The sequence below is a fragment of the Neolamprologus multifasciatus genome, chromosome 18, assembly GCF_963576455.1.
Source record: "Neolamprologus multifasciatus chromosome 18, fNeoMul1.2, whole genome shotgun sequence".
Lineage (NCBI taxonomy): Eukaryota > Metazoa > Chordata > Actinopteri > Cichliformes > Cichlidae > Neolamprologus > Neolamprologus multifasciatus.
The window spans coordinates 26,276,615-26,292,137 of record NC_140456.1 but is presented as its reverse complement, the minus strand read 5'-3'; the positions used below and the strand labels follow the sequence as shown (position 1 = coordinate 26,292,137).

The 15,523-nt window shown below is 39.5% G+C and overlaps 1 protein-coding gene across 2 annotated transcripts in view; it reads right to left on the bottom strand.

Moving 5' to 3' along the window:
- LOC146498136 (3',5'-cyclic-AMP phosphodiesterase 4B-like) overlaps nt 1–15,523 on the bottom strand; it is a 56,445-nt gene that overhangs the window by 33,867 nt on the left and 7,055 nt on the right. Inside the window, exons 3-4 of one of the 2 annotated variants that reach the window (XM_085141674.1) lie at nt 6,702–6,843; nt 1,589–1,836 (exon numbers count right to left, since the gene is read on the bottom strand). In XM_085141674.1, coding sequence (XP_084997800.1) covers nt 1,589–1,836; nt 6,702–6,743 — 290 coding nt within the window. In that variant the 5' untranslated portion in view covers nt 6,744–6,843. Of the gene's footprint in view, nt 1–487; nt 1,837–6,701; nt 6,844–15,523 lie in introns of those variants that run through there. The other variant, XM_085141673.1, reaches the window with a different exon arrangement.

The following is a 15,523-nucleotide window of genomic DNA, read 5'->3' as shown; positions in this document are numbered from 1 at the left end:
CTCACACTTTTATCGTAATAAAGTGTTTGCTGTGTGTTTTATTGCAAGCTCGCAGTGACAACCCCATGATATTGCGCAATATAAATAAAATTTACCTTACGTAAGGTATGACATAAAGGGGACTGTTTCCTGTCAATATATCTTTTTTTATGTGTTATTTCAGGGTCTTTTTCCAAGGCATCTTTCCACACCAATGAGTGATTTTAAAAAAATGAGTCCCCTGAGCTCCAACTCATCCTGGAGCAGGGACATTTTTGACAACCTGAAATAAACTACTTCTAAATAAGGGTCCGCCTGAGTTACTAAATAAATCCACAATCGAGACTACCTGCTGTAGCTCTTCAAAAACACAATATAGCTGACAAGCAAACCCACTACTTGGGTTTCAATCCTCTATTTTATTTATTTAACCCTGGAAAACGGCTCTGACCCCATGGGTTCTCCAGGGTTAATTCTCTCTTTAACACCCTCAAAAGAATATCCTTACCATGCGCTGGCTACAGTGAAGCGTCTGTATCGATGAAGACGTCTGATCGTTGCCTGCTTGCCTGAGGATCTTGGTGAGAGTTTCTGGCCAGAATGACTAGAAGTAACACTGCAACAGTCTGCCTGGCCCAACCCGACCCCTTTGAATTCTATACTAGTTTCCATTAAAGAGTCCGCTTTACAACCAAGTCTGATGCCGGACAAGACTGCACTAAAATATTCACTCACAAACTCAAATAAATATGTCTGAACATATGATTTATTTTTATTGGTTGATATTAGCCAGACAATCCCCCACTGCATTATTCATAATGCTAATCAATATGAACAGAAGCCTTATCAACAAGCTGACTGGCTACTCAAAAGCAGCTGGAAAACAAAGCAAAAAGTTATGGGGCGTCTCCAGTGTTGTGCAATAAACAGAGCAAAAGTTTCTCTGCTCCTGACCTGTAATCCAGATAAATCCAACCCATGTTTTTCAAAAGCACGAGGACATAGTATAAGCCTTATGCAGATAAAAGCAACAAAAAATACGGACACCAGATAAAATAGATTCAAAAGATCTCAAAAAGCGAAAGTAGTTTGGTGGGATGAATTATAATTGCTCAACGAAATATTACATACGGGAAACTGCTATTCAGCAACTTCAAGTGTTTGCATGTTCTTCCCGTGTCTGTGTGGGTTTTTCTGGGGAACTCTGGCTTCCTCCCGCATTCAATAGACATGAATCTTAGTTTGACTGGTGTTTCTAAATTTGCTGTAATGTGAATGTGTTGTCTGCCGCTTTGTGTTGGCACTGCGATAGACACATGAGCTGTCGAGTATGTACCCCGTCTTTCACCCAAAAAAAATTCATAAATGCCAACTTTGTTGCTTGCTTGCAAATCTAATGTTAGATCTAGATGGGAGAAAACACCGGCCTCCCGCTGTTACCCGGTACACAAGCTGTGCTGCTTTTCTCAAATTACTACATTATTACTGCAGCACAACAAAAGCACAAACGCAGAGAAGTACATGGAAAAAAAATTTGCCCAAACGTGCACAGCATTGGTGCCGCCTTATAAAGCGTTTGAGCGTGTCAGTGTGTTTATCACAGCCTCACCTGTCAGGGTCAGCCTGTGTGATGTCAATGCGAGGCAGAGAGGCGATGGGCAGGCTCGTGGGTCGGCTATGGGTTACGGGATCTTCTTCTGGTGTTAGCGGCCTTCCCCTTTCCCTCTCCTTCTCTGCCTGTCGCCATGACAACGGAGGCAGCTGCAGATTGCCGGAAAACCGCCTGTGGACTTTGAACACCTCCACCCCGAGAGTGTTGCCTGCAGAAAACTGTCCCGCAGGAGGCTCCTTATTTTCCTGACAGAAAGGAGATAATGAATGTTTAGCTTTGATATGAAATTGTCTCAGAAAAAGAAAATCAGTAAGGGAAAATGTTAAAGGAGTAAAAATGCACATAGCACATAACAAATACTATAAATAAGAGGATAAAATGTAAAACCATGGGAAAAAAAAACGTGATTTAAAAAATAAAAATGGATGGATGAAATTAACACCTTGAAGTTTTATGCATTCACAGGCCAGTGAAACTCTACTTTACATCCATGTCTTACCTTTCTATGTAAATATCCTTCTTATTAGACATTTGTTTGAACTTTTGTCAAAATTTGCACATGTAGTGTGAGTTGTAGCCAAAAATATATTTTGTGACCTCTGACCGCTAAATTATAATCGCATCATTCTTCAGCCAACAAACATTTGCACTTAATTCATGTGAATTCAAGCCTTAGGTTTTTTTGGTCAACTGCAAAACCTAAAGCTTCCAGCTATGGTTGGAAATGCAAAAATAAATAAATAATAATAAATAAAAAGTGCCAGCTGATATGTCGATGAAGCTGTGCAGAGTGTAAATATTGTATGTTTAGTGCGCCTTCTTTAGCATGAAGGTTCCTGTATGGATCACAGAGTGATTCATTGAAATGATGGGTTGTAAACAAGTCGGTGTACTGAGGAAACAGAAATGCGCTGCCAGAGCTCATTCTGTATATATCAAACAATTTATGTTCACAGTATGCAAGAAGAAATTAAACAAAGAAGATTTCAAAGATTTCATGCAGACAAGCAGCATATGACGCACAATAACAATGAGAGGGGGAAAGGACGGGGACTGAAGAGTTCCTAGAATGGGTCTGAGGCTATCGAGAAATGATTTGGTTTTTTATGTCAATGTGGCCACAGGAGGCTAGACAGACAAGAAGAGTGAGAAATACAGAAGCTGACAGCTAGTGTGAAAAGGAAAAGGAAAGAGCGCGAAGCTACAGTCTAACCTCCCTTTGATCCAGACGGAAAGCTTACCACTGTTTAACAACAACAAGGCTCTTTAACCCAGTCAGTATCTGATATCTGAGGCAAATACTCTTATGTTGTCCTGCAGTGTATTTTCTAATGTAAACACTTCATAGACACAACAGTCCTAGTATAGATTTTTTAAGAGAGTTGTGAACACATGGAACAACTTGAAAAATAAACTTAGTGCTCTCTAGTGGACAAACCATGCAATGATTCATTCAAATAAACCTATTTCACAGACACCATTTAGAAATGAAACTGGGGTTTAAAAAGTAGTGAGGGCCAGAACTGTTTGTTTTAATGTATCACATTTAAATTACAGCACTTCTGATCCAATGACCCAAAGAAAAGGCTACACTTCTGCAGAAACCAAGAGTCCTAGAGTTGCAATATAATGAAAACCAGAAACTGTAATGAATTTATTCTGTACACTTCCCCATTCTGAAATATAGAAGACGGATGCTGAAATAAAAATAACAAAATACATAATTATTCCTTTGAAATTAAAACAGCACAAAGTAAAAGTTACTTACTCGATTGCTGTGGCTCTATTATGCTTCTGATTCACTACTCATGGCTAAAACAATCAAATATCATTACACACTGATTCACCTCTCATTTTGAAAAAATAAAATAAAATAAAATGAAAAAAATTAAATTAAATTAAATTAAATTAAATTAAATTAAATTAAATTAAATTAAATTAAATTAAATGTAGACCCAGACTTTAGTGATGTTATAGTTGGTTAAGGCCATGTATGAAACTGTAGGCAAACACAACTGTTACTAATGGCATTAATGAAGATTCTTTACATGATATCTTATTAATTGCATGGTAACACTGGGAGTTTAATCTTTGTATAGTATCACATTTAAGTCACAGTATAATAAAGAGCCAAAAACACAGGATCAAAATTGGGAAGCACATTTGATGACCACAGTGAGGAATAATTATATGGTAACTTTCAAAAACATAATTATGCTTTCAATATTTGGATTAATAAAAAGTAATACAATAACATTAATATGCTAACTCGATAACAGCAATATTTCAAAAAGTAAGGAAAATTGTGTTTAATCAATTATTTCAACGAATCTGATACCGTTGGAAATCCTGTTCATTTCCCCTAAAATGTCCCACATTTGTAAGGAAAATGCATTTGTGGGTGGAGCAGCAGAGTTCAATATGTAGATGGCGCCCATGAAAAACTTGACAAATCTTCTCTGTCAATCTCGAAATGACCACTGAGAAAAACATTCCAGGTAATACGGTTATCCAGTTACAGCAGTGATTCTTCACTGGTAAAGCACATGGTAAACTCAACTGGGTGTTCAAACGGATAGATGTTTGGACAACATATAGATATTATTTAACTGACAGTGTACACAGCCAGGTGTCTGTCTAATGGGAGAAATGAGAGAAAGATTATGTCATCCCATTTCCTCTTTCCAATCAATGTGACTGACAAGTAATAGCAGGAAAGTACCCTGCAAGACATAAATGAGAGATAACTGCAAAAAAGACGGGAACAGGGAAGGAAAAGACGCGAGATAGTTGAAGAAACCAATGCAGAGAAGGGAGTGTGCTGTCCTTTCTGATTGTCAGTAAACCCACTGCTCTTCACTCCCCGGCTCGTTCTGTGCAATTTGCCTGACATATTGCTCCTGTCTTTTTAAAGATATATTCTTCCTCTCCCAGGAAAATGGGTGAAAATTAAATCTGGCAAAACATAAACTGTCCAGAAAACCAATTGAAGTCTGTTTCCATTTACTAAACCACTTGTGAAGCAGAGAACTAAATAGTCTCCTGTCAATATGTCAGTGTTATTGGGTAAATTATTTATTATTTGTTTATTGATTCCAACTGTTGTCTCGCTATGTAATTCTATTTCTCCACTGATCACTTGCCCATGACATCAGGAAGAAAGTATAAGGCCAATTCACCTTGTATATAAAGTATAAGCCAGGGGTCGAAACATTAGTAAACCTGGATTTGTAATGTGTGTCAGAACATGGTCATAAAAGGAAAGGAACTAAGATGAAAGGGAAAACAACGGATCTCAGACGGAGGTAGTGTAGCTGCACAGAGTCAAACAGAGGTGGAGTGGGTGTTTTCTCCAGGAAGATGAAAGGCCTTTCTTGGCTGCAGAGCTGAAACAGCTCCAGTGTTTTGTGGGGCACTTCCAAAAAGCCTTTTTGAGAAAGGCGATCATAAATGAGACGGCTTTAGGAGTGAAGCTCCAACAGCATGGCTTTATGTAGTGACTGAATTATTAAACCTTTCAGCAAAGATGGGAAAAATGACTCTTGCTTGAATTATGTAAGTGCTACAGAATCTAAAAGAAAGGTAGGACACATCAAACACTGTCGCATAGCGAATTCATGCTTAATGAGCTATTAATAGTCTCTGTGAAGCAAACAAAAACCTCAAGCTTGGTTATGAACAAAATTAACACACACATATGGTGGATAAAAAGAAATCAACAAATCTCTTTGAATAAAGTAATCTCTGTTACACTTTCATAACTACCAAATGCCAACATGTGAGTCATTTAGGGAACACTACAGCAGCCCACTGCCACAGCCAAATTCTCACATAGTGGGAAACACTGCAGTGCACAGCTATAATAAAAAATATTTAAGGCACACCAACATACTATGTAGTACATCCACTGAGCAGCCAGTTTATTAGGTACACCTCACTAGTATCAGTTTGGAACCCCTTTTGACAAAGTTGCTTTGCTTCAAAGAGGTGCTGGACAACACATTACAATACTGGTACGTATGATACTGAAATCAACTTTCTTTTCCATTCAGAGCTTCAGTGGGATGCCTTCACCATGCACCGAATGTATTGAGTTACTGTCACGTAATTGGCTGATTAGATATTTGCCCTAACAAACTGTAACAAGGGAAAGAAACGTCCGACATCATAAGGTTCAGACAAGAGAGCTCTATTATGAAGCTATCAAAAATGTGACCACCATTACCAAAACAAATGTTTGCATTACAGTAAAAATACAAAAAAAGTAAAAAATGTTATATATCTTGTCATGATTAACCATCATGTTACATTACACTGGATGTTTCCTTCAGCTAAGAAGCAAACACAGCACAAAAATGCTTTGCATTAGGCAGGCAATAAATTGAAATAAGAAATACATTTTTGCATAGCGTAATAAATTCTAAAGGGGATAGAGGGTGATAAAGGCCAGTCACAGCAGGAAAACTTTCATCATCCAGAATTTTACTTGGCCTCTGTGCTCGTGTTGGACAGTGTCAGTGTAAATGAACTGGCCTGCCCAGTCATAAACACCACTGACACAGAGGAGAAGCAGATGGGCCTCTCTGTCAGATCCTTGTCCTTCCTCCTCTTATCCATGTTTCCATTCAGTCTATGCCCTGAATGTTTCCTAGCGTGAGCTGTACTTTAACACGTTCATCCTCGGCTCGCTCTGCCTCTTGCTTCTAAAGTCACTCCTCAACTCTCAATCTCCATCTTCTTCACTTTCTCGTACACACACAAATCATGAACACATGCACAAACACACACACCATCTCCCTCTCTGCAGTGTATTCTGCCAGATAGCGGTCTGTTGTGTACAGTACAGTCATCTGTTTGTGAGTCACTGACCGCCACACAGACATACTGCAGTGTGTTTTCCTGCTAGAGCTCAATCTACCTTTATTCAGAAGGAAACACAAGGAAGACAAATATTACAAAATATATGGAAAGTGCACAAATACGGAACCAGAAACCTTAAAGGTGAGGCACAGAATTTCAGATAAAAGGAAATTACATATTGCAGGCTAATGAATGCATGGACGGACTCATGATTTAGCAGATGGTTGGTGGGAAAAAAATCAGCACTTACATCACCTGGTGTTACTCCATGCGCACTCCTACTTTTCTTCATCCTGAGGGATGCGCAGCCAGACTCTCCGTCTCTGTGTCAGATCCTCCAAAAATTCAGTTCTTTCCTGCGTCCTGTGCTGTGGGCAGCTTCACCGATACGCCTGCACACGGGAAGCAGGGAGGGTGTGGGAAACAATGTTAAAGTAGCAAATTCCAAAAGTTATTCTGCCTCAATCATAGTAAATCTGTCTGCATTTGATGTCAGACTTGCTTTAGCCTTGCATCAGACCTGAACAGTTTTGACCGGCTATATGGTGTACATGCAGTGAATAATTTGATACAAAGAAACAACACTGCATGAGCTGTGATACATTGCTTTTCTCTAAGCATTTAAAAATCAGTGATTTACCAATTCCATCATTTGGATAAAAAGCATATAAAAGGTAATATAACTTAAAGGCCGTAAAAACCCTTCAGAAAAGTGTAAGACACAACTGGAAAGCTTAGCATACTTTCAGTGTTAATGCTAAAGCAACAATAATCACTTTTACAAGCATTCTATCTATGCCAGCAGTGTGGCTTAGAGGGGCAATGCCATTATGTTAGCCTTAGTTAGTCATTGTGGATCAGAATGAAATACATTTATTTGTTGCCATCAAATTTTCTACAGACATTCTTGGTCTCGAGAAAGAAAGCCTAGGGCCTTTTTTCGAATAGTCATAATGAAAGTGACATTCCTTACTGTAAGTGAAATATCTTTGACAACTATTGGATGGATGGACACAGAATGTGATCATGTCTTTGCTCTGATCGCTTGCTGATCACATATTCTGTATCATGTGCCCCTCTTAGTCTTTTTCCCTCAAGCCTCTTAAATATTAAGTGTTTAAACAAGCACTACTGTAAAAAAAGGGTTTGTTAAAAAAAAGAACCACGGTTTGTTTTTTATAGTATGCTAAGAATTACTCATTAGTTAGGGTGTGATACATGCAGTTGTGCCTGAAGGCTTTTTAGTGAGATGCTGCTCACTGCAGAGTCCAGGACTCTTTGTCGGAAAGTCTTTCACACACAAGCTAATATAGTGAAACGGTATATTTTCCAAATCAACACACAGGATTTGAACCCCAGTTTGTTGGGTGAAGGCACTGATTAAGCCATTCATTTCCCACATCATACCAATAATTTGTACCTTGCCACTTGACACTACCTCATCTAACTTTCATCTAACTAAAAGCAGAATAAAGGATTTTGAAAATGATGGTGGTGTCGCAAAGGCATGATGATGGTGTGATTGTATGCCAGCATCTATGGAGGTCCGAACATTCTGACCTCAACAACGAACAATATACACTTTTATACCCATTAGATTAAATTCCCTAGTTGCCTGATAAAGGACATGCATTCCTGTTAGCAAATGAGTGGCACCCGACTTGGTCTACAGAGCTGCCCTAGGTCAAGTTCCACTCATTTGGCTTTGTAGTGAGTATCACTTTGACTGCTTGCTTTTAACCCAGTTCCAGTTTCTGCCAGCTTCTCTGAATGTAGTGACTGCGCCCTCATCAATTATAGAACAACCGCAGCTGGTGGAAAATCACCACAAGGCAGGAATGACTGACTAATCAACGTGACAGACATAAATCAATGTTTTCCATGTCATGATTGATCCCCACAGTGTGGCACCCTCATTAACCTGAATTTGGCAGGCACTGTGTCCTTGCTAACAGATGTTCAAAACAATCACCTAGTGTATGTGTGGTGTGAAAGTGACTTCAAACTGCCCTCCCAATGGAAAAAGTGACTGTTCCATATAAAGTGTTTTGCTTTTTTACTACAAACTGACAGTTGTTTAAAAACTACGCCACTTGTAGATCATTTTCTGAAAAGTTGAACAATTAATTCAAACAATTGTGAGAGCTTTTTAAATCCTCAGCAAGACTCCTTGGATATCCACAACCTTTTCTTCTGAAGTGTGCTTTTCTTTAGATATTTCTTTCATGTATTTTAATTTTAGCATTAACTAATAAAATATCCATTTTAACCGTGGCACAGTTTCAAACAGTGTGCAAATATGTTGTAAAAGTTTCATATGATTTACTTTTTTGCACAACTGTAAACAATTACATTAAAAATAATAATAGAAATGGAAAGGTACAAAGATGAATCAGCCACCAAACTGATATATTTATGATAACCTTTGATACAGAAATCCTGAAAACACTACAGTACTTGGTTTAGGTAACGTATGCAGCTGCAATTTTTCTGACAGGAGCAACATGCTCATCTATCCTTGTGTGGGGAAAGAAATGCCCACAACATGGGAAAAACTACACACTGAAAATGACATTTCTTTTTAAGACTCTAAGAGTCAATCATTTTTATATAATTTAAATTGACAGAATCGTTTCCTCAAACTTAAGACATATTTGAACATTTTCAGTCCACTTGAATAAAAAAATCTTAATCTGTTGTACTAATGCAAGGGAAAGCAATAATATTAGTCTAAGGAGTTCTTAGTGTTATTGGCTTTGAGTCACAATTTTGGGATGTGTGATAAATTTCACTGAACTATTTTCTAACAACTACCCAATAAAATATTTTTAAACATGACTAAGGCTGAGACTTCACTAGCATTTATAATGTTTAATGGAAAAAACATTATCAAAGGCAAAGTTGTTTTTTTCTGTTAAAGTAAGTGCTAACCTATAATTGCCCCAATTATTAAAATTTCACAAATTTCACACGAGTTATGTGATTGGAATGTTCTTTCTTTATTATTAATAAACGTATCATTTACAACAAGCTACAGATTTGCCAATTATTTACTTCAAAAGTGACACCTACACCAGGAAGAAAACACTGTAAGAGTATTCTTAAAGGTATATATTCCCATGCCCTCGCACAAATTTCATGTTACAGATTATCAGCCTGACCTGACCTGAAAGCCAAGGACTATTGTAGTGAAAAAGGACTGCAGACAGATGGTGAAAGGTTATGCAGAATCATGCCATATAAGCCCAGCAATGATAGATGTAATCCTACAATAGTTTTAAAGATTTAACACTATTAGCACAATTAATCAAAGGAAAAGATGACTGTGTCCTTGCTTCATCAGAGATGCCGAGAAGCATTTGCTCAGTGTACAACATGCCCAAAAGTCCCAATTTAGTGTAAGTGTACAGATGTAATACATTTTTTAAACAAGGAGTCATGGGAGTTCGCAGTCTCTATGAGACCACTTATTGTGAATTTAGGTAGCATACACTGTTTAATTATTTGTTGCTATGCCTCTGAGGCTACAATTTGAAAGCTGTGGCATTTCCAACTGTTCCAACTTTTACTGAGGTAAAACAGCAAAGTTATAATTTGCTTTTTATTATGGTGTTTTGTCAAAGTTTGGTTTAGTTTCCGTTTTAGTTCATCATATTTCAGACAATATTTTAAGGAGATCAGTAGATTGACAACTGAGGCTCACTGTCAACAAGGAGCCATGTACTACTGTTAAAAAAATGTTTGTCATAATCTTACTTTGTCATTTGTCTTAATAAAAATTTCAGGGCTCTGTCAATGCATCTAAGGAAGGGAAAGCCCTTTAAGGCTTGAGCATTTGAGCATGAAAGAACTCTCAATCAAAACATCAGTGGACTTAAGACACTAGATTACACAGCCTCCACTTACTAGAGAGAGAAAAAAAGAAAAAAAAAGCTTCCACTGACCTCCCATTCTCACAGCCTCAGCAAAAGATCACCCCCAGGGGTTGATCTCTGCCTCTACAAATAACTGATTGTTGATGTGATGCGGGTACCAGAATGCATGGACATGAGGCAGCACTCAAGATAGTGATTGTAGGAATTTGGCATGGATTTGAAGAGCACATCAGAGAACATTGTGCTATATGGATATTATCATTGCATTAAGGGGAAAAAATAACAAAAAATCTTTGCTTAATCTACAACTTGAGAGCAATGCGAGGGTCATGGACAGCCTTGGCTTTACCGTAATCAGTCACTGCACAAAGCAAAGCTGCCTAAAAAGCTTTAAAGTACATTATAAGTGTAAATTTTCCTAATCAGATAAACTCCATTAGGGGGCAAATCGAGATATATGTAAGACAGCATAACAGTACACTGCCTACAAAACATAATTTACATTCCCTACAAGGTGTGATGATACATGATTTTGAGATACATGATAAACTGCACAATTTAGATTATTAAAATTGTAGTTAGTGATACTATATTTTGCGTGGGGTTTCCATCGGTTCTATCATTTCCTGTCACAGTCCATAAATAAAAGCATTGAATTGGAGAAGCAGGGAAATACCATAATGCTGTAAGAGCATGCACAGTAAATGGGAAGTTCACAATATTAACAAAAACTAGCGTCTGCAATCAGAGGTCTGCATGGCCGAAAACGAGAAGTGACAAAATTCAGCCATCTGACGAGTTAATCTATGTCACACTGCACCCATGAACAATGGAGAGCTGTGAAGGGTGAGTCATTAATTGAGAATAGCTGGTCACCCACACAAAGGTACCTTTTGTGGTGGTAAAACAAAGAGGGGTAAAGAAATCATGCGTGTAACTGTGTTAATATTACATTCAGTTACTCTGAAGTCCAACAAGGGGGGCTTTTGAAGCCATCCATGTGTCACAACCCTGAAGGAATAACTTTACATTTATCATTTACTAACACGCAAAGATTTGCTTATATGACATGTATTTGTTTGGCAAACTGACTTCATTGACCTAGCATTGAATTATTCTGTGTTGAATTAAATTGATGTGTGAATGCCAAATGGAGAAGCTAGCACTGGTCACAGGACAAGACAGCTGTCGACATTAGGTTCCATTTGACTGTTATGTCCACCCACGTTTATTGTGTGGATGCTTTAAGGCATCCACACTATTGTTTTCCTGTTTCTCTTTAATCTTTATTATTATTCTTCCGTTTCCGTACGTTTTTCGCCGTTGAACTACTTCCACAATTTTTGTGCTATTTTCACCATTCAAATTTTAAACTATTCTGCTATTTCTGCTAATGATGGCTATATCTTTTGGTATTTTTTGCTATTATACTTTTTAAAATATTAAGCTTTTTTCCTTTAATTTGTCCCATTGAAATGAATGGGAAACTTCCGCAATTCTGCTAAAATTTGCTTGTTTTTGAAACTTAACTACTTCCTCATATTTTCACTTAGAACAACCATTCAAACTTTAAAATGTTCTCAAATTATTGGGCTATTCAGCTATAAATCAGCTTTTTCAAATCTTTTACCATTTTATTTTTATCCCTCTTAAAGTTTTGAGTTGCAAAATTGTGATTTTTCACAAAATACATGGGTTGTTATGGTTGCTATGCAGTTGGTTCTAAGTGAGGCACTGAAGGTTTCGCAGTCTTCTCTTCATGTCCGAACAACTTCTTGCTACTTGCTCAATTTTCACTCAACTTCCACAAATTATACATCAAAACATAGGTATTTTTGCTGGCTTTCAGAAAATGTCATTATCATTGTTGTGGGATTTATAGAATTTTGGCAAATCTCCTCAGACCAACACAAAGTCTGAAAACTCTCCATAGAAAGTCAATGGAGAGTTTGTTCAAAATCACCGCTTGATTTCTGTAATGAGAGGCATATTCGAATCGTCATATCTCCCTAACGAAGCGACGTTAAGACATGAGGCTTGTCCCAGTATATCTTCAGACACTCCTGACGCTCACAATTCAAGAATTATTTTCTCACCTATTACCGTTCTGAGATGAGTTAGACTTGTTTGAGGGTAGGAAATTTGTCCTTCGCTCAGATTTCTTCAGATTTCAAACTCTGGAAATGAGCCACTTTTTTCTCTCGTCATATCTTTTTGATAGATTTCCACAAAGACCTGAAAATTTCCATGGTTGTTCACCAAAGCCTGCTGTCTCTTACGGTGAAAGAATGATATCGATACTCCAAATAGATTTAGAGTTAGAAAGCGTTGTTTGAGGGCAAGTCAAGGCAGTTTTTGCTTCGCCTCTACTCAGTTATGGTGCATTAGAAGTCAAATATCTTTAATAATTCATATTTTAATGATAAATTGTCAACACTTGAAGATTCCCCCATCTCTGCTGAACAAAACGGTGTAAGAATGATCGTTCTAGCCCCTACGGTTAGGAAATTATGGTCATTTGTTTGAGTTTAGTCCTCACTATGAGAAATAGACTGCAAAAATCCTGCCTCTCTGCTGCGTGTGTAAAAACGGCTGCACCTGTTTTGGCGGGAAAAAAGTACACAGCCTCTCTGATTGGTGGATTCAAATTTAGCAGCTCCCAGGCTGCTTGACTGACCTAAAAACTGGCTTCTCTCTCTTTCTGTGTGTGTTATAGTATTTCTAAATGATAGTATTTCTGCTTTTTATAGTATTTCTGCTAAATGATAGTATTTCTGCTTTTTATAGGATTTGTGCTTAATATAGTAGTTCTGCTTTTTATAGTATTTGTGCTTAATATAGTATTTCTGCTTAATTATAGTATTTCTGCTACATTATACTATTTCTGCTTTTTATAGTGTTTCTGCTAAATTATAGTATTTCTGCTTTTTATAGTATTTCTGCTTTTTATACGAATTGTGCTTAATATAGGATTTGTGCTTAATATAGTATTTCTGCTAAATTATAGTATTTCTGCTTTTTAAGGTATTTCTGCTTTTTATAGTATTTCTGGTTAATATAGTATTTCTGCTAAATTATAGTATTTCTGCTACATTATACTATTTCTGCTTTTTATAGTGTTTCTGCTAAATTATAGTATTTCTGCTTTTTATAGTATTTCTGCTTTTTATACGAATTGTGCTTAATATAGGATTTGTGCTTAATATAGTATTTCTGCTAAATTATAGTATTTCTGCTACATTATACTATTTCTGCTTTTTATAGTGTTTCTGCTAAATTATAGTATTTCTGCTTTTTATAGTATTTCTGCTTTTTATACGAATTGTGCTTAATATAGGATTTGTGCTTAATATAGTATTTCTGCTAAATTATAGTATTTCTGCTTTTTATAGGATTTGTGCTTAATATATGTCAGGGTTCTGGGTCTGAGCAACCCAGGATCCCTGAGCAGTTATGGACTAGTTATATGTATTACTATATATTTTTGGTGTTGCTTCCCCGTTTGCTCTATGCTTGTACATATGTGGAGACACTTGTTAAATTCCCCTGGCTGGTGGACTCCCTCAATCCAGTTGTCCTGGACTTCCTGCTTTCCACCCTCCACCTCCACTCTCCTCCTCAGGCTGCTCACCGGCCCGGACCGCTGGTGGATTCACAGCCTGAGATGCCGGCCCCGACGTCTACACGGAAACGACGTTCGCTCCACCGGCTTTCCTCACCGCAGCCTAATCCACGAACTTCTCAAGAGTCGGCTGTGGTGAGTAGTACAGACAATTTTCCATTTCCCTCCCCATCTGGTTTTGTGTCTGCAGTGGACGAGCCGACAGCGCAGGTAACATCACCTCGGTCAGAGGTCTCCACACCACTCGCTGCTTCAACATCTGCAGCTGTGGCACCGCCGTCATCTCACCGCCTGCAGTCACCCTTCTGCCATCTTCTTCACCGGCTGCTACGTCGCCACCCGGACCTGCCCTGCCCGAGCAGGAGCTTGGCGAGCCGGAGGAGCTCGCACTGCCCGAGCAGGAGCTCGGCGAGCAGGAGGAGCTCGCACTGCCCGAGCAGGAGCTCGGCGAGCCGGTGGAGCTCGCACTGCCCGAGCAGAAGCTCGGCGAGCCAGTGGAGCTCGCATGCCCGAGCAGTTGCTCGGCGAGCCGGTGGAGCCAGCGCCGCTGCCGGAGGAGCTCAGCGAGCCGGTGGAGCCAGCGCTGCTGCCGGAGGAGCTCAGCGAGCCGGTGGAGCCAGCGCCGCTGCCCGGCGAGCAGGAGAAGCCAGCGCCGCTGCCAAAGGAGCCCGCGCCGCTGCTCGGCGAGCAGGAGAAGCCAGCGCCGCTGCTCGGCGAGCAGGTGGAGCCCGCGCCGGAGCTCGGCGAGCAGGTGGAGCCCGCGCCGGAGCTCGGCGAGCGAGTGGAGCCCGCGCCGCAGCCGGGGGACCTCGGCGAGCGGGAGGAGCCCGCGCCGCAGCCGGGGGAGATCGGCGAGCGGGATGCGCCGCTGCGGGATGCGCGGTCTGACTTTGGGACTGTGACCTGGGAGGGTTTGTTGTTTGTTGTTTTTGCTTGTTTTGGTTCTGGCTACTTAAGAGAGTCTTGGAGCTCCCACCGACGCGGGATCATTGCGTGAGACTCCACGTCAGTCATCCAGTTGTGCTTGGTTAGTGTGTGTGTATATGCCCGCGATTGTATGTGTCCTGACGGCTGCTTCTATTGTGTCCAGAGGAGAGGGGTGGAGTGCCAGACAGCAGCCAGCACGGGGAGTGCTGAGACACGGGAGCGGAGAGCACAAACAGTGGGAGAAGACATAACACGGGAGTCTGGGGAAAGCACGGGAATTTGTTGTTATTTCCACACACTGTAAATAAACGCACTGTTTATACACAGAGCACTGCGCCTGGGTCCTCCTTCCCCACACCCCCGTGACAATATAGTATTTGTGCTAAATTATAGTATTTCTGTAAAATTATAGTATTTCTGCTTTTTATAGTATTTCTGCTTAATCATACTATTTCTATATATTACTGCCAGGTCCCCAGGCAGCCAATCCTCTGTGAGGACTGAGACACTTAGCCCTGAAATTTACATATCAGGGCCTGCACGGCTTCCCAGCCAGCCAATCATATCTGAGGTCTGCCGTTTCTTCTCTCGTCATATCTCAGCAACGGTTGTACAAAGAGCAATAAAAATCGCAGTCAAAGTACACCA